This window comes from Antennarius striatus, chromosome 12, assembly GCF_040054535.1.
Source record: "Antennarius striatus isolate MH-2024 chromosome 12, ASM4005453v1, whole genome shotgun sequence".
Lineage (NCBI taxonomy): Eukaryota > Metazoa > Chordata > Actinopteri > Lophiiformes > Antennariidae > Antennarius > Antennarius striatus.
This window is the reverse complement of record NC_090787.1, coordinates 20,981,017-21,001,310: the sequence shown is the minus strand read 5'-3', so window position 1 is coordinate 21,001,310 and position 20,294 is coordinate 20,981,017. Positions and strand designations below refer to the sequence as shown.

The following is a 20,294-nucleotide window of genomic DNA, read 5'->3' as shown; positions in this document are numbered from 1 at the left end:
TCATGGAAAACAGTAACACATTTGAAGAAGAGGTTAAAAAGTGGCTAAGTGAATCTGAAGAACCACAAAAAAATATCAACTTTGGACATTCGGATCCTGCTGTAATTAGAGAAGGAGTGTTTCTTTATCCAACAGAGGATGAACATCTAACACCAACTCAGGCTGTGTCCATATTCATGACAGAGGACATTCAAGAAAACATACAACCAAGTGACAGTATATCAAATGTGGGAAGCAAAACCTCCTCTACTGGAAGAAAGTCAACTGTTTTTTCTGCTTCTTCTACACATCTTAAGGCTGAGGCTGACTTGGCAGCTTTAATGGCAAGACAGAAACTTCTTAAGAACAAACAGGAGCTGGAAGAACAAGAGGAACGTCTGAGGAGAAAGAAAGAGCAGCTTAAATTGGATGAAAATATTGCAGCGCACATGGCTAAGTTAAATGTTTTACGATCTCAGAGCATTCGAAGTGGAAAGAGTTCCTTATCGAAGCGTTCTGATGGAATGAACTCTTATCTGGAAAAGGGAAAATCAAACCAAAAGGCTCTCAATGCTAATGCAAATTCTTTTATTCCACAAATGTCACTGAACCAAAAGGAAATTAAACATGATTATGTGGACCAAGGAGCAAAGCCTAAGGAGAAAACTGCACCTCACTTCATCCATTCTGAGCCTGTGTCACTTAACCAACCAAAACAATATTCAGTGAATTACAGTGCTAATGAGAACACCCAAACTCAAAATGGAGATGTATGGAATGCTGGATTTAGATCACAAAATGAGGATCAAAACAATATGCTGGGAATTATGAGAAAGCAAAATGAAATAACTACCCTTCTGATACAGCAGCAAAGCCTCTCATCGTTACCAAAGAGAGAGATCCCAATTTTTGATGGTGATCCATTGAAATATCATGCATTTTTTAAAGCTTTTGAGAATGGTGTGGAAAGAAACACTGAAAACTACAGCGACAGACTCTATTTCTTGGAGCAGTACACTAGAGGACATCCTAAGCAACTAGTTACAAGCTGCCAGCACTTGAACCCAGAAAGAGGCTACGTTAAGGCTAAAGCTCTACTAAGGGAGCATTTTGGAAATCAGCAGAAAGTAGCTTCTGCATATATGGAAAGGGCTCTGTCTTGGCCTTCCATCAAAACAGAGGACGTAAAGGCTCTCCAAGACTACAGTCTTTTCCTCAGAAGTTGCTTGAATGCCATGGAAGGGGTGGAATACTTGAATGAGCTAGATCTACCTCTCAACATGCTCGCCATTATAAAGAAGTTACCTTACAAATTCAGAGACAAGTGGAGAACTGTAGCCTGTGAGTTGCAAGAGAGGCGCAATCAGAGACCTACATTCAGTGATATCACCAATTTTATTGAGAGACAAGTAAAAATCTTAACTGACCCAGTGTTTGGAAATATCCAGGATGTTCCCTCAGCAACATTAAATAAAGGTGTGAACAAACTCAAGCAACAGCCACACACTGGGATGAAAGGAACAAACTTTGCCACCACTGTAGCTCCAGTAGGAATCAAAAGTCAACCCAGAACCAAAGAGAAGGAACAACTTCAAGCTGCAAGGAGGATGTGTCTTTGTTGTGAAGGCGGACACACATTGGATTTGTGTCCTCAGTTGGAGAGAAGAACCCACAAAGAGAAGATAGGCTTCCTACGAGAAAAAGGTGTCTGCTTTGGCTGTTTGTGTACAGGACACATCAGCGAAGATAGCAGAAAACGGATTTCTTGTGCAAAGTGTGGTCTCCTACATCCAACTATTCTTCATATCCCTCCAAAGGAAAAAGCAAAGGACTCTGAACAAGAAAAAGAGAAATCAGAGATAACAGTGGACAGCACCCTAGTGTCAAGTGGTCTGACTGGGGCTGGTGATCATGATTGTAAACTTCCTATAGTTCCTGTACAAATTAAGTCAAAAAAGGGCAGCAAAACTGTTACCACATATGCCTTTTTAGATCAAGGAAGTACAGCAGTATTCTTCACAGAGGCGCTGATGCACAAGCTTGGCCTCAGACGAAAGAAGACACGTATTCTTTTGCGGACAATGGGCCAAGAAAAGGTGGTGAGCAGCCATATTGTTTCAGGATTGGAGGTTTCTGGCTTAAAGTATGATAATTTCTGTGAACTGCCCAAGACTTTCACACAGGAGCGTACGCCTGTCCACAGTGGGAACATTCCAAGACCGAGGGATCTTCAGGGATGGCCTCATTTAAAACAAGTTTGTTTGCCTGAAATAGATGTAGAGATTGAACTGTTGATTGGAACAAATGTTCCTAAGGCCTTGAAACCATTGCAAATCATTCACAGTGTAAATGGAGTACCCTATGTTATCAGGACGATGCTGGGATGGACTGTGAATGGACCTCTGAAGGTAGAAAGTGAGGAAGCAATGGATTGCGAGCAGCCAGAGTTGTCAGTGAACAGAATGTCAGTTGTGAATTTGGATGAACTTTGGCAGCAACAGTTCAAGATGGATTTCCCTGAATGCAGTGTGGATGAGCAACCTGGAATGTCAAGAGAGGATCAAAGGTTTATGGACTTGGTTACAAACTCAGCAAAGCAAGTGAATGGTCATTACCCGATTGGCTTACCGTTAAGGAATGAGGAACTCAACATGCCAAATAACAGAATAATTGTGGAGCAACGTGCCAAGTACCTGAAGAAAAGGCTTTTGAAGGACTCATCGTTCTATTCAGACTACACATCCTTTATGAATGATCTGATTGCCAAAGGTTATGCAGAAAAGGTGCCTGAAGAGGAGTTGGAATGCTGCAATGGAAAGGTCTGGTATATCCCCCACCATGGCGTTTAACATCCAACAAAGAAGAAGAACAGAGTTGTCTTTGACTGTGGAGCAAGTTTCCAAGGAACATCTCTTAATGCTCAGCTCCTACAAGGACCAGATCTGACGTGTTCATTGATTGGTGTGGTGACCAGATTCAGAAAAGAACCAGTGGTGATCATGGCAGATGTTGAATCCATGTTTCACCAGGTACGGGTGCCAGCTGAAGATGCCGATTTCTTGAGGTTTCTCTGGTGGCCTGATAAAGATTTAAATCAAGAACTCAGTGATTTCCGGATGTTGGTGCATCTCTTTGGCGCGACTTCATCTCCCAGCTGCGCCAACTTTGCTCTCAGGAAATGTGCAGAAGATAATAAAGAACAGTTCAGCCAAGAGGTGATTGATAAGGTCCTACATTGCTTCTATGTCGATGATTGTCTGGTGTCTGTGCCTTCAGAAGACAAAGCTGTATCTCTCTATCATGACCTTGTCTCCATCTGTGCGGAGGGTGGTTTCCAGCTTAGGAAATGGATAAGCAACAGACTTGAGGTTATGACTGTAATACCTGAAAGTCACAGAGCTAAGGACACGAAAGGATTGGACCTGGATCAGGATCAGCTACCGTTGGAGAGAGTGCTTGGTGTGGAGTGGTGCATTCAGTCTGACAGTTTTAAGTTCAAGATCATCATTAAGGACAGACCACTCACCAGGAGAGGAATTCTTTCAACCGTCAGCTCCATCTTCGATCCTCTTGGAATCCTGAGCCCTGTTGTGTTGCTTGCCAAGAAAATCTTAAGAGACCTGTGCAGGAAATCAGTTGGCTGGGATGACATCATACCTGAATCAGTTGCTCATGGATGGATGACTGCAGGAACTGTGCCGTCTAGAGAATTTTAACATCATGAGATGCCTGAAACCACCAGACTTTGGAGAAACAACTACCGCACAGCTGCACCATTTCTGTGACGCAAGTGAAGATGGCTACGGAGTAGTGACTTACCTGCTGTTACATAGCACACACTCACAAGTACACAGTGCTTTTGTCATGGGAAAGGCTAGGGTAGCTCCACTTAAGTCGGTTACCATCCCTCGTATGGAACTCATTGCTGCCACCATGGCAAGCCGTATTGATGTCTTGTGGAGGAGAGAGTTGCAAATGGAACTTCACAATTCTGTGTTGTGGACAGACAGTGCATCCGTGCTAAAATACATCAAGAACGAGACTTCCAGGTTCAAAGTCTTTGTTGTCAACCGAGTTTCAGAAATTCTCAAGGTCTCACGGTCTTCTCAATGGAGGTATGTAGACACTGCAAGGAACCCAGCCGATGTAGCCTCTAGAGGTTTGAAAGTGGATGCATTCCTCAAGAATCTAACATGGGTTTTGGGTCTGCCTTTTCTCTGTCAAGTGTATATGGCCTGTTAATCCTGAGGACGTTCATCAGCTTCCACCAGATGACCCTGAGATCAAGAAAGCTGCTGCTGTGAATGCTGTACAGGCCAGAGAAGAGAGTGATGCTGTGACTCGCATGATCACTTACTTTTCATCTTAGACTGGTCTGAAAAGATCTGTGGCTTGGATGTTGAGACTCATTGACTGGCTCTTGGCTTGTTGCAAGAAGAGGAAACAGTTGAACACCGAACTTTCACAGTCTAATTTGGATGTGATACAAACAAAGATGTTCTTTAGAGGAAGATATGGATGCTTTAAAGAGGAAGATAGTTCCAAGTTGTCTGTCAGTGGAGGAACTGGAGAAGGCCGAACTGGAGATCATCAGGTTCTGCCAGAGGAAGAAGTTTCCAGAAGAATTCTCCAGGCTGCAAAATGGTGAAAGTGTTAAGGGCCATAGCCACATTTATAAACTTTGCCCACGTGTTGAAGATGGTGTTCTGAGAGTTGGCGGTCAGTTGAGTAGATCGTCTATGCCCACGGAGGCTAAACATCCCCTAATACTGGCTAAAGACTTCCATATCTCAGACATGCTTCTGAGGCATATTCACCAAGAGGTGGGACATGGCGGCCGTAACCACAGGCTAGCCAAACTGCGGGAGAGGTACTGGATTACTGGGGCTGGTACAGCTATAAGGAGCGTTTGATCCAAGTGTGTCATCTGTTGTAGACTGAACGCTCAGCCGTTGTTCCAGCAGATGGCAGATCTACCTGTTGAAAGAGTGACTCCAGATGAGCCACCATTTACTCATGTTGGAGTGGACTGTTTTGTACCGTTTGAGGTGAAGAGCAGAAGGAGTGTTGTGAAGAGATATGGTGTTATCCTTACCTGTCTGGCTATACGTGCAATTCACATTGAAGTGGCAACTTCACTGGACACCGACTCCTTCATAAATGCACTCAGACACTTTATAGCAAGACGAGGTCAAGTTCAGGAACTGTGCTCAGACAATGGGACAAATTTCATTGGAGCGGAGCGTGAATTGAGAACAGCTATTGAACAGTGGAACCAGTCTCAGATCAATAATGCACTTCTCCAGAAAGGAATTAAATGGACCTTTAACCCCCCTGCTGGTTCGCATCAAGGAGGATCTTTGGAGCGGCTAATCCGTTCGGTGAGAAAAGTCCTAAATTCTACTTTGTGCAAAATCTGGATGAAGAGGGACTTCACACAGTTCTTTGTGAGGTGGAATCCATAATCAACAGCCGGCCGATTACCAAAGCATCTACAGATCCAAACGACCTGGAAGCATTGACACCCAATCACCTGTTGCTGTTAAAAACCTTACCATCTTTACCACCAGGAGACTGCCAGGAGGCGGATGTGTATGCTCGCAGGCGATGGAAGCAGGTGCAATACAAGTCGGATTTATTCTGGAAAAGGTGGGTTAAAGAATACTTACCACAACTACAGGAGCGTCAGAGATGGACCAGAGTGAAGCGCAATATTGTCCCTGGAGATATAGTGCTCATTATGGACAATACGGCTCCTCGAAATTCCTGGGTCATGGGAAAAGTCCTTCAAACCTTTCCAGACAGACGAGGATTTGTGCGTCAGGTGCGGATTAAAACAAAGAGCAGTTGTCTGGATCGTCCAATAACGAAGATCTGTCTACTACAGGAGGCTGAAGCTGGATGAGGAGCAGCTGCTGAATATTGGAATGCTTTGACTCCCAGTTTGACTTTGATTTTGACTGACTTGCCAAAGACTGATGGCTAAAAACTTCTTTTGACAGACTGATTGTTGCCTTTACTTCTGACACAGGAAGAAAGAAGACAGAAGACAAGATATGTGTTATGGACTTTAATGATATTAAGCTTTTAACTGTTTGTCTCCTATAATATGAATGTGGGTAATTATTATGTGTTATCCTAATAATTAGGGGCTGGAGTGTAAGTATTTTGTATTATGAGATGATGTGATGATGGTTTGAATATTGTATTTGTTGTTATTTGTGATGTTGTTGTTTTTTGTGATCTCATTGAAGGAATAAGTGGGTCAAATGGATGTGGGCGTGAACGTCAATATAGGTTAAATAGGGTATCTTCTCACCTGTGTGGATGAGAGAGGGTGAGCGGGGTTGCCGTATTTTTTGTTGACCGCCGCAAACACGCAACACGCAACACATCACGCAACGTTTTTTATTGATACGTCTTTGTGAGTCACTTATATGAGTTTGTGAACAGTTTTTATGAGTTGATTATTCTTTTTTCGTTAATAAAGGATTAAAGGTATTTTTATGTATCGTGGTGATTTTTGCCTGGAAGTGCGTCTGACAAAGGAAGGCCCCGTCGTCAGCCTCTCAGCGACTTATTGGTTTGGAAGTCGCTACAGTGTTCATCAGTTGCTTGTTGTCATTTGTGCTTACAATGGAACTTGAATAGTTTTACGTCTGACAATATTCATTAAAGACAGGGTAAATCTTGGAATTGATATTTTACTTATCTCCAGTACATTCTCTGAGATCCTGTGTGCTGACTCTGCAGTTTCAGAAATCGTAATGGAACAGAACCAGTCCGCTGTGGCCCTGAGATCACACTGAGAAACACATTCACGGTTTGACAACACTTCCGCAGCTTAATGGAGGGTTTTTGCTGCTCAAGTGGAGCAAATCAAAGCGTTTGAGGAGACGTGAGCTGGTGGATCTGCTGGAGGTCATTCAGAGCCTGAGAGGAGGATCTGTCTGAATGCGTGTCTTCAGTTTTCACACAAAGTCAAGGCTGGATTTTATCTCCCTCTTGTTTCATAGGATTACTATCTGTCACGGTTCGGCGGGGCAGGCAGAGGCCAAGCTTGTGGGTGGAGCCACGGCTCCACACCTGAGACTGATCCATACACCAGTTACTGGTCGTCACACCTGGACTCAATAGGTGCAATGAGGATGAGGCTTTTTAACCCAGGTGGGATGAGCGCCAGGTGCTGGTTCGTTTTCTGAAGTTTGGTTCCTGTCGGTCTGTTCTGTTTTTCTGCCTTGTTCTGCCTGAGTCTTGTTTGCATCTTGCCGGTGTAGTTAGTTTTTCATTAAAGCTATGGACAAAAGTGGTGTCTTCAGTGTTCTGCATTTGGGTCCATACCCCTTCCTCTGTGACACTATCAAAAAGTGGTTTCTTCTTTAATATATCGATTGGCAACGTTTGTGTGTGTGAAGCAGCGGTTTGAGTTTTGCATCATGGAATTTCAGTTTCCTGAAGGGACAAAAGCACAAATATCAAACTGACTAGTACTTTGGTTAAGTGCCTTTTCTGCTGCTGGCCACTGCTGTGTGTGTGTGTGTGTGTGTGTGTGTGTGTGTGTGTGTGTGTGTGTGTGTGTGTGTGTGTGTGTGTGTGTGTGTGTGTGTGTGTGTGTGTGTGTGTGTGTCAGAGTCTACTGTCATTACTGTCTAATGACCCCAGGGTGAGAGACAGCCACTCCAAGACCTCTCTTTCTGTCTTTTCACATCTCCAGTTTCTTTGTCCTGCTATCCCCTGAGGTTTTGTGTGTGTGTGTGTGTGCGTGTGTGTGTGTGTGTGTGTGTGTGTGTGTGTGTGTGTTGTACAGTGTCAGGGACAAAGTGCCCTCAACATCTCCTTCTTTTACTGTTCCCATTAATTCTAGCAGGATTCAGAGCTTTTGACCAATCAGATGATGAGCTTATTTGTTAAAAAGTTAATTTGTTTAAAACAAAAGCAATAAACAACATGAGATAAACGGTACGACGTTGTAAAGCTGGTTTCACCACGTCCAATAATTTCTCATGTGATGTTCTTCAGACCTGAACAACAGCTCTCCTCGTCCACTGAACAACAACACATCCTGCGTTTTCTCATTAGTTCCTGTAAAGTTCACACACATTTTAAACATAAAAGGTTTTCACCCAACAACAATCAGATGCTGTTAATGGTGGTGGGTGTTGGCGTGAGGAGCTGCCACTGGTCCAGTTGCTAGATGATTACTATAGATGACTTTGTTCACCTTTAAGTTTTAATTAGAAAAAAAATCAGTTCCCAGAAATAATAATAGTAATAATAATAATAATAATAATGATGGACCATCATCATATATAATGTTGGTTGTCTTGTTTGTAATGCGTCTTTAAAACCGTTTCCTCCTGTTGATGAGAGACTTTCGGGTGAAACTTCAGGAATCGCCTTGAGAATCTTTCTGATTCCATCAGATCTCATTCAGATCAAGACAACTCCATAATAATTAGGAGCTGGAGAGTAAAGGCAACAGAAAGAAAAATAGGTACCGTAGTGCGTTGAGATACGAGCAGCTGCTCTGTCAGTGTTTTTGTAGGAGCAAAATCCGACATAGGAGCTGTGTTTTGGGAAGCCAACGCGAACTGCCTGATGGACAAAACATCAGTTGAGATCAGATTTCACTCTTCCTGCATGTTGGCGGAAGGATATAATAGCAGCCTGGATCTCCTTCTCTTTCGCAGAGTTAAGGCGTATTTTCATTATCAACGTTTACTCAATTTATACATAATTATGCACAGATAAATTATGCATGTTTATTGTTTGATAAAAATGTGTTATTATCATAATTTAGGGGAGTTTGGGGCTTTTTTACAAGGCTGGAATGGATTAAAATGAGTTAGGTCATTTTAAAAGGGGAAACGTTTCACTTACAAATTGCTTGACTTACGTGCTTGGTCACAGAACAAATTAAACCCGTATCTCAAGGTACTGCTGTATTAGGCAGATTAAAATTCCCTATAGTTCGAAATCCCTTCTGAAGAATTTTGACAGCTGTCATGTGTATCAATAACATGTTTTACATCCCGCTTCAAAGCCGTGATGTGTTGTAATGTCAGTGTTCGTGTGTTCCTTCGTTCGTCCACCAAACATCTTCACAACCGTTCAGATAGAAAGATGAAACAAAAAGCACATGACTCAGGCAGCAAAGGGGATAAAATGAGATGATGAGCTTGACCTTGAGAAAACTGGGTCAAGGTCAATTTTCTATTTTTCTACACTCAAGAACTGGATAAGATAGAAAGACAAGGGAGAAGGCAAGTGTGAGTAAGACCATGGATCAAAGCTAGTGCTTTGATCAGTGACAGTAGATCAGAGCACTAGCTTTGATCTTTGACCTTTGATCTATGGTCAAAGCTAGTGCATAGCTTTGACCTACCCTGAAAGGTCAAAGCTATGCACTTGTCAGGTACTGCTTTCAGGATACCCTGACCTACCCTTCGCAGGATGTTGCAGTCTCTGACTGCACTGGTTCTTGTTAATTTTTATTTTTTACGAATAGAACCTCACAGAATAATTCATGCATTCACCTTCTTGAAGAGCAGAAACACACTTTTTAAAAAGTTTCTAACCACATTAATTTTATCGAAACCAGGCTGTCACAATGAGTGTGAGCGTAGCAGCTGATACGCACCAGTCAAACAGGTTCACTCAGGTTCACTCTCCTGGTAGCAACGAGATGCATAAAGAAAAACTGTGATTTTAATATAGTTAGAGTTGAGGGGAGCCAAATGGATGCTAGACTGCCATGTAGAAAATATCCAAGGTGTTAATGAAGTGTAATTAATGAAGGAAACACGTGTAGGGCCTTGTGCTCCCGTGTCGCTTGTCTTAAGATGTTCTTTTTAGGCCACAAACATAAACCTGTGTTCATCGAGCTCTGAGCAAAAAACTCCAACTGAGGGGAGCAGCTTAAGCAAAATACATTTCAGATAGTCTGAAAAGATCAGAACAGCTCTGAGCTCCTTCCTCACAACCGAGTGTGTGATGATATATTCACCACATGTTGCTATGAATACAAGGATATTAGATAAAAAGACTCTGATGAAGACTTAAAAGGTAGAATTTAAAAAAAAAATGTTTTCAGTTTTTTTTTTTTTTGCAAAAGCCTGAAATACTGGTTTATCAGATGCTGGAAAATATTTACCTTCCCTCTCTTCAATCAGGAACCATATTGTTGCCTATGTGTGTGTTTGTGTGTGTGTGAGCATGCGTGTTTGTGGGATTATAACCCACAGCTGGCCTCTCTGATTGCTGACCGCCTGGTCAGCTTGGATTACAATCACACACGTTATAACCAGGGTAAATACACAGATTTCATTTCACTTTGATTCTGCTCAGTTCACTGGCTAGCTTTACTTTGTGTGTGTCTTACCATATATTAATGTGTGTGTGTGTGTGTGTGTGTGTGTGTGTGTGTGTGTGTGTGTGTGTGTGTGTGTGTGTGTGTGTGTGTGTGTGTGTGTGTGTGTGTGTGTGTGTGTGTGTGTGTGTGGTGAGTAATTCCCAGCTCAATAGAGCAGATATATTTAATCCTTCCCTTGCTAAAGCTGATGTCAGCATCAGCTGGCTCTGTGTGTGTGTGTGTGTGTGTGTGTGTGTCTGTGTGTGTGTGTGTGTGTGTGTGTGTGTGTGTGTGTGTGTGTGTGTGTGTGTGTGTGTGTGTGTCTGTGCATTTTGTAGCTAATTCATCACATAGGCAGATTAACCAGCTGTCTGCAGAACATAAAATCTACTTCTAACCAGTAGCTGGAGGAGAGACGGTGGTACAAACACAGAGAAGACAGTAACCTGGAAAACCATGGCAACGGTTTATCTCATAGCCATCAGTACAGTCAGGAATAAAACACCGGTCCATAGCTGCTGATTGGTCGACAGTATCAGATAGTATCAGATATAGAGATATGGACCGTCTGAACAGACTCATCCGCAGAGCGGGCTCAGTGGTCGGGCTGAGCCTGGACTCTGTGGATATGCTTCTGGAGAGCAGGACCATGTCTAAAGGAAGGCCATCATGAACAACACCAGCCCCCCCCCCCCCCCACAACACCACCTTCTCCCAGCAGAGAAGCACCTTCAGCGGCAGACTGCTGTCACACAGCGCCTCCACAGAGAGGCTGAGGTCCTCCTTCGTGCCCCGTGCCATCAGGGGGTACAATGACTCTCTCAGGAGGAGCGGGGGGGAGGTGGGAGGTCAGCACGGGGTTGAAAATGGATTTAATTTAATTTAAATTTAATTTTATACTGTTGTATATATATATATATAAAATTTATTTATTTATTTTTTATACTGTTTTTATATTTTAATTCAATTTTATACTGTTTAGATTTTATTTTATACTGTTTATATTTTAATACTGTAATATTTTAAATTTTATACTGTTTATATTTTTAGTTATAGTTTAGTATATAAGTCCTGTTAGTGCTGCATGTGTCTGTCTGTTAGTGTAATGTATGTCTTGTGGTATGTCCTGTGATGTCAGTGTTTCCTTTTCTCCTGGTGTTTATCCAGTATTATTTGTTAAGTAATGCCTGAGCAGTGGATATATGCAATTTCCTCCGGGATTAATAAAGTATCTATCTATCTATCTATCTATCTATCTATCTATCTATCTATCTATCTATCTATCTATCTATCTATCTATCTATCTATCTATCTATCTATCTATCTATCTATCTATCTATCTATCTATCTATCTATCTATCTATCTATCTATCTATCTATCTATCTATCTATCTATCTATCACCTATGGTCTAATCAAAGGCTGTGGGATATCAGTAACACAGTCGTACCTCGAGATATGACTTTATTCCATTCCATGACAGAGTTCATAAATTAAATATTTCCCCATTTAAAACAATTCAAATCATTTTAATCCCTTCCAGCCTTGTAAAATATCTGCTAATCTCCTAAATTTTGATAAATTTTTTTTAATCAACCAATAGACATGCATACTTTATCCGTGTACAGTATAATTACATCCCTGGAAGCGGTGATGTATGGTGTCTGTCGGTGTTCGTGTGTTCGTCCGTCCATTCACCAAATATCTTCACAACAGTTGCAGATAAAAATATGAAAGAAAAAGCACGTTACTCAGGCAGCAAAGGGGATGAAAATGAGAGGATGACCTTGACCTTGTGAAAACTAGGCCAAGGTCAAATTTTCAACTTTTGTACATTTTTTGGCACATATCTCAGGAACCGGATACAAAGACGAAACCAAAGGTGTTATATTGAGGGAGGCAGGGGATGAAAATTAGATCACAACCTTGACCTTGAAGACTAGGTCATGGTCAAATTTTCACTTTTATACCTTTTTAGGTACACATCTCTGAAACCTGATGAGATATAATCACAAAACAAAAAGCAACATTTTCAGGAAGCCAGAGGCACAAAAATTATATCTGTGTGTGTGTGTGTGTGTGTGTGTGTGTGTGTGTGTGTGTGTGTGTGTGTGTGTGTGTGTGTGTGTGTGTGTGTGTGTGTGTGTGTGTGTGTGTGTGTGTGTGTGTGTGTGTGTGTGTGTGTGTGTGTGTGTGTGTGTGTGTGTGTGTGTGTGTGTGTGTGGATCAGTCCATGACTCTGTCCATCTGTTCTCCTGTCAGTAATGCCAAGTCACATGAGCCTTGACTGAACACACACACAAATGAACGCGCTGTACGCGAACACATATGCTATCCTCGCTCCCTCCTCTTCCTCATGACTTCATCACTCTCCCTGTGAGTGTGTGGCGGTCCTCACCCACCCTCACCCACCATCCTCTTCCACTCAGGCCTCACTTCTGCCCATCGTCTGTCTGTCCACCTGTCTGTCCGTCTTCTCTTGGGTTGTTACCTCTGCTTGTGGATGTTCAGGGTCAGCTTTACCTCAGGGTGGTGTGTGTCGCTGCCATGGGGTTATTTCACACGTAGAGTGGTTTGGGTTTTACCGCCGTGCGTGTCAGGATTTCTTTGCTACTGGCTTTCAGAAAATAGACACATGGATCTCTCTCATCGACAGATTTGGTTGTGGACCTTAGCCTGATCGTGGCTGTGATGTCTGCCTTCCTAACCGCTGACTAGATCATCACTCCTTAGGCCTGAGCATAATACAAACTGATTCAGTGACGTCATCACTATGAAAAGGATTGCTTTCCAGTCCTTCTGTCTGACGTTTCTCTACCTGGTCAGTCTGGTGGATTTCTGCTTTGTTCTCTGGATTCTATTTAATCTTTGTCATTTGTTGTCAAACTCTATTGAAAGAGGAAGACTCAGTCTTCACCCCTGAATCCACAAATCCAGATAAATACATTGATTTAACTGTAAAATATGAACCTCACAATGGCGTGCCAGGTCTTTAGTTGTCATTGCCACTTTCCACTATTTGTGAGTTTGTGTGACCCATCAGAATTGTGTCTGATCGACGTGTCTGTCGGTTTCTCCTCAGGGATGAAGACTCCTCTCAGCCCCTCTCAGCTGCTGGAGAGTGGGCAGATCTTTGCATTTGGAGGGATGTGCCAGGAGCTGATGGACAGACCTACGCTTACAACGGGCAGTCTGTCTGTCCAGAAGAGCCTATCTCTGGGTAAATGACTCCAATGCCTCTTCCTCCTTCAGTCAAAACATCCTGACCATCTCCTCCTTGTGGCCTATGCAATGAAATGACTTGATATTGTACAGTAAGCTATTTATGAAACATTTATAGTGAAGTTAAAATCATTTTGTACTACAGATCACTTCATTTTATTTCATTGCAATACACAATGATTATGATTTGTATTATTTGGGATTCGTAGCAGTGACTGTTCTGGTGCACAACTCATACACCACCCTGTTGCCCTCCTGCAGGTCAGGGCGGGGCATTCTCTCTGTGTGAGGTGTGTAACCTGCAGCTGACGTCTGCTGGTCAGGCCCAGGTCCACTACAATGGCAGGTCTCACCTCCGGAGAGTGAGACAGCTCCAGGCTGGAGACAGAGGACAACAATCAGCAGGTCCATGATGAGCCTGTCTCTGTACGAGTACTAGTAGTAGTAATGGTGGTAGTAGTAGTAGTAGTAGTAGTCATAGTAGTGGTAGTACTACTAGTAGTAGCAGTAAAGGTGGTGGTAGTAGTAGTAGTAGTGATAGTACTAGTAGAAGTAGTAGCATTAGCAGCAGCAGCAGCAGTAGTAGTACGTGTTGTCGTAGTAGTCATAATAATAGTAGTAGTAGTAGTAGTGGTAGTAGTAGTAATAGTACTAGTAATAGTAGTAGCAATAGTGGTAGTAGTAGTAGTAGTGGTAGTAGTGGTAGTCGTGGTAATAGTACTAGCAGGGGTAGTAGTGGTAGTAGTGGTAATAGTACTAGCAGTAGTAGTAGAGGTAGTAAGGTAGTAGTAGTGGTAGTGGTAATAGTAGTAGTAGCAATAGTAGTAATAGTGGTAATAGTATTAGTGGTAGTAGTAGTAGAAGTAGTAGTAATAGTAGTAGTAGTAGTAGTAGTAGTAATGGTAGTAGTAGTAATAATAGCACTAGTAATAGTAGCAATAGTGGTAGTAGTAGTAGAAGTAGTAGTAATAGTAGTAGTAGTGGTAGCAGTATTAGTAGTGGTGGTAGTAGTAGTAGTGGCAATTGTACTACTAGTAGTAATGGTAGTAGTTGTTGTAGTAGTAATAGTACCTCTCTAGTTACCATATCAGTAATAACAGCTCTTGTTTTCCCCAGGACACCAGGCTTTGCTCCCATCCTAGTAGTAGTAGTGGTAGTAGTAGTGGTAGTAGTAGTAATAGTAGTAGTAATAGTACCTCCCTAGTTAGCGTGTCATTAACAACAGCTCTTGTATTCCACAGGGGCTCAGGCTAGATGCCTTCCCCAGGACACCAGGCTCTGCTCCCACCCTGCTGGACTGAGTTCCAGCCCGGCCCCCTGTCCAGTCCTCAGTGCTCCATCTACCACAACTTCAGGTAGGACTGCTCCTTCTCCTCCTGCTGTGCTGACGGTTTGTCATCAAACGGTTTTTTTAAGCTACACTTCAACAACCCGTAATGATGCCAACAAACAGCATGTCTGACAGGACAGAGTGCTCCTCATCCAGACATCAATGCACAACAAATATGCAAGTTGTCATGGTAACCACTGGGACATAAAGAGCTAATAATGACATTGCTAAGTCAGAGTGTCTGTTTGCTGAGTGAAGGTGACGTTGGTTCATCTATCATTAACAACTGCTGCCCCCTAGGAGTGGTCAGAGTTGGTAGTTTGTGTTCCTCAGATCTCAAAGTGACCTTAAAAGAGGAGCTGACCCCCCCCCTCGCCTCAGATCAACTCTGAGGCTGTATGTCAGCCCTCCTCTGGTAGGTGATGCTCTGCCCAACCATCAGGCTGTAAGTCATGAAGAGGAGCTGATGTTAGCTGGATTCTGGTGATGACAGAAACTTGTCTGGACTGAAGAAGTAGTGAAGCGCTGGGCAGGATGAAAGCATTAATGTCTATGTGGAAAGGACTGCATTGAATTAAAAGGTGTGTTGGGTCACAGGGGGCATGTACAGTATATGCCAAGATACTACTACTACTACTACTACTACTACTACTAGTACTAGTACTGTTACTAGTACTACTACTACTACTACTACTACTACTACTACTATTACTTCAAGATACTGAGTTTGTAAGTCAAACAATTTCCCCTTTTAAAACACAGTATCTAAAATCGTTTTAATCTGCTCCAGCCTTGTAAAAAAATCCCCAAACACTCTTAGTCATGAAAAAAACATATTTTTGTCAATCAACAGACATGCACCCATTATTTGTGCATAATTAACTTTATATTACCATTAGTTACATAAACAATGATAAAGTATGAAAAGAAAGACAAACGTTAGGAGAACACGGGAGCTACGCCTCTACTCCATGAACGAGAATTGAGATCTCGGTTGTGTGTCCATCCGCCCACTAGTGGTGGAGTCCTGGAGCACGGCTTGTAACTCACAAGAGCACCGCTTGTATGTCGAATAAAAATATGGACAGAGTGATGCCGCGTATCTCAAATAACTTGTATGTGGAGCAGCTCGTATCTCCAGGTACAGTGATCCCTCGTTCCTCGTGGTTAATGCGTTCTAGGAACCGCCCGCAAAAACGAAATTCCACAATATAGCGACAAACTATTTATTTTATTATTTATGGTAATTTAAACATTTCTGAACCCTCCCCATACTGATATTGAACCACCTTCTATCTGTATTATCTTTTCCCACACTCTGATAGACTGTTTAAAGCACTTTTGTGTCTCACGGAAGTGCGTTGCGTTCCGAGACTGACGGAACGCAACGCACTTCCGGATGCCGTCAGCCAATAGAATGTGCGTACGATATCACGTGACTACCTACTAAAAATCCCCGATGAGGTGAAGCACCGCGTGTCGATTCGCGAATGCGTGAGGGATTACTGTACTACTGTACTCTGTAGTTCTCCCGGGCTTCTCTCTGCTGCCCTCTGCTGGCGTCAAAGCTGCTGCTGAATCTTCTCACTCTGGCTGACGCTGTTGTTCTGTCACATGTGACTGGAACAGTTTCATCCTGAGGAATTCAGACCCAGTTTTTAAAGTCAAACTGCTGGTCAGCAGAGGAAGAATGTCATTTAAAGTGGAGCCTGCTGCAGTCGGTTGTTTAACTGGGACACGCTTACATTCTCAAGGACGCTGTTAGATGAACTCACTTTTCATCATTAGAATACAGAATACATTCATCCACTGTGTCGACTGTACTTTCCTGGTCAACAGCAAACAAAACACAAAGCAGAACTTCTGCTGGAAATCTGCCGTGGAGGAGTTGGCAGATAGGTTGGACTAGAGAAAGATATGAAGAAAATAAAATGAGAGGGAGACATAAATAATAAGAATAAACCAGATATAAACAGTAAACAGACATAAACACCTTATGGCAGTAGACAGGATGATGGTAGATGTGTTTGTGGGAGACAGAGAAACGGTAAAATAATCACTAAAGCACGTGTGCGCACACACACACACACGCACGCACGCACGCACGCGCACACACACACACACACACACACACTAGCAGCTGTAATTACACACTGGGTGTCCATATCATTATACAGGTTACAATGACACTGATTAAAGATTAAATCTTTATCTACTTCACACACACACACACACACACACACACACACACACACACACACACACACACACACACACACCACACACACCACACACACACACACACACACACACACACACACACACACACACACACACACACACACACACACACACACACACACACACACACACACACAACTGATCCTGAATGGACTTGTCTTATTCACTGTCTATTTTCTGACGCTCACTCCACCATGAAAAGCTCTTTGGCCTGAACTCAGCTCCATTAGGCCAGAGTGTCTGTGAATGCATGTGTGCGTGTGTGTGCGTGTGTGTGTGTGCGTGTGTGTGTGTGCGTGCGTGCGTGCGTGCGTGTGTGTGTGTGTGTGTGTCTGATCTCCCTGACTGTACAGCCTATCAGCTCAGATGACATCACAGCCAATACAAACGGCTGTGCTGCAGTTGGACCGTCGATCTGCCCCTGACTCAAAGACAAACTTGTAGAAATAGTTGAATTGATTATGTTGAATTTAAATTAGCCTTCCTATTTCATCGACATTAAAAGCTGACACAGACCGTTGCTTTTGAATGCGCTTAAAAAAATGGTCAATAGTTCCTCGATTTCTTCTTCTTCTCCTCGAGGATTAAATTACAAGGAGTAAAAGTTTACCATAAACTAATCAGAATGTAAAACAATCATGTGAATCACGAGTGACGCTTAACAGTAGATACTGGAACTATATGTGCGTATTTTAATGTGTTATATGTTTTTAGTCTTATCTATTGTACAGTAACATTATATTATGTGATTTTAATGTTTTTCTAGTGATTTAAGAAGTCTAACATTTTTGTCGGACCAATGTTAATTCAAGTGAAGTGACATAACCTCCATCCATCCATCCATTCTCTTCCGCTTATCCGGGGTGACATAACCTTGATTTTTATTTTTCCGTGTATTTCCTTTTTGGAAACCGACATATAATTCAAGGAAGACTTAACTCAAAACATCCTGTACCTGTATTTTATTTCATTATATAATGTTTTGATGTCCTCTAATTGTTTCTGGTAAGTCTAAGGGAATAGTACTTTCGTATTTAGAGCATTAACGGCATTTAAATGACCTCAAATGGCGATTTTAGATTGAAATTAATAAATAACTTACAAACAATTCAGGTTACAAACAACCTCTCAGAACCAGATATGTTCCTTGGTTGAGGACTACCTGTAAATTACTTCATGTAGTATTTAAAGGTAAATGTGGTAGTGCTTATCCACCCACTCTGTGTGTAGTTAAAGCACACAATACTCAGCAAACATAAATTTTTTCACAAATTTTCTGAATTTTGGCTTTTCTTTAAAAAGCCAAAGATTATATTATTCTGCTTCTACATCATTATATTGTTTTTTTTTTCTCACTCACTTCATACATGATGTTGGCTGTTGAACAAAACAGTCAGTGATGAATCTGATCAAGTCAAACTAAACTATTGATCTGTGCATTGCACAGCCTTGGCCTCACGCTGACTACACCTGGACTGTAGTGGTGACTGCAGCCACTAGGGGGCAGCAGACACAATTAGACACTCATCGGCGGTAGGTCACTAATGAGTGAAGTGAATTCCCATGATGCACATGCTCAGTACAAATGAAGAGATTAAATCACATGAGACTCCTCTCCTCATATGGGTTTCAGTGTTCAGAATAGTCGGAGTGCCGCCGTAAACAACAGCGCTATTGTTCTCTAAATGCTAAATATTTTGTACTATATTAAATACATGTCAACATTGAAGATCTGCGAAACACTTTTTCCACTAAAATGATGTTGTTTTTTTTAAGAAGACCATCATTACCATTGAATGATTTATTCCCAGTAGTTCGGTGGAAATGTCAGAATGAGCACACCTCTTCTTTTCCTTTGTCATGTGAGCAGTTTGTGCGTAAACTGGCTCTAATTAGCTCTCCTGGGCTAATAGAGGTTAAAATCACTGTCCTGCTCATGTCGCCGTGCATAATGGCTGACTAACAGGCAGTTATTAATAGATTTATAATTTAAGTGTGTGTGTGTGTGTGTGTGTGTGTGCGTGCGTGCGTGCGTGCGTGCGTGCGTGTGTGTGTGCGTGCGTGCGTGCGTGCGTGCGTGTGTGTGTGTGTGCGTGCGTGCATGCGTGTGTGTGTGTGTGTGTATGATGGGGAGATTGAGCAGGTGATGATGTGTAGTGTGTGTTTAGCCATGTGCGTATGAATAGACCCTGCTGACAGATTCACACACTTGTGGGTCTGTACAGTCGTGACAATGGGCTCAGTGGGGTGACAAGGGAAGCAGGGAGGAGGCAGGGGGTGGGCATGTGACCGGATTTGAACCCACGATGCCGTTTCCACATGAAGTGTATCCGTGACACCCAGTCTAACACTTGTAATACCAATGGAACTGGGAGTCAGGGGGGCGGTAGGAGACCGGACTGAAACCCGTGTACATACTGTATGTGTGGCTCTGAGACGAAGGCTGGGAGCACTAGAAGAAGGTCACATTATTGATCCAGTAATGTGGGGCTGCTGCATAGATCCTAAATAAAGCAGTTTTTGGTCGCAGACATCAGTCGTTGGGATATGAATAGCACTGACCTCAAAGGGTTAATAATCTGAGACGAGACCAGAACCGCCAGAACTGAAGACGCCTCTTGGCTGAGAGGTGAAACGTCTTGAAGAAACTTTCTGAAAGTCCAACAAATATGTTTGTTTCTCCTCTCCTCTCCTCTCCTCTCCTCTCCTCTCCTCTCCTCTCCTCTCCTCTCCTCTCCTCTCCTCTCCTCTCCTCTCCTCTCCTCTCCTCTCCTCTCCTCTCCTCTCCTCTCCTCTCCTCTCCTCTCCTCTCCTCTCCTCTCCTCTCCTCTCCTCTCCTCTCCTCTCCTCTCCTCTCCTCTCCTCTCCTCTCCTCTCCTCTCCTCTCCTTTTTGGAACCACGCTTCCATGAAGTGGCTCAGAGAGCACCAGAGGAAGGGATTCCAGTTGGACGGGGGCTGTCATCAACGCCACTCTGAATATCATCATCCCAGTGATTTAAGAACACTGTCCTCTCGTTCTCGCTGAGTCTCCCGCCCTCCTCTACTCCCCCCTCTCTCACACATGTCCCTCTGCGGTCACAGAGGCGGTCCGGTGGCCGTTCTCTGCTGCGTGTTTTTGCGTTTCCCCACACTGATTTCTATTATCAGGGGAGTGGGCGATAGAGGGGATA

At 42.9% G+C, this 20,294-nt stretch overlaps 1 protein-coding gene across 3 annotated transcripts in view; it reads left to right on the top strand.

The window, feature by feature from the left end:
• znf385b (zinc finger protein 385B) overlaps window positions 1-20,294 on the top strand; it is a 54,437-nt gene that overhangs the window by 12,884 nt on the left and 21,259 nt on the right. For all 3 annotated transcript variants that reach the window (XM_068329211.1, XM_068329212.1, XM_068329210.1), the window contains exons 2-4: window positions 13,412-13,549; window positions 13,813-13,956; window positions 14,793-14,906. In XM_068329211.1, the coding sequence (XP_068185312.1) occupies window positions 13,414-13,549; window positions 13,813-13,956; window positions 14,793-14,906 (394 nt within the window). In that variant the 5' untranslated portion in view covers window positions 13,412-13,413. The remainder of the gene's footprint in view (window positions 1-13,411; window positions 13,550-13,812; window positions 13,957-14,792; window positions 14,907-20,294) is intronic.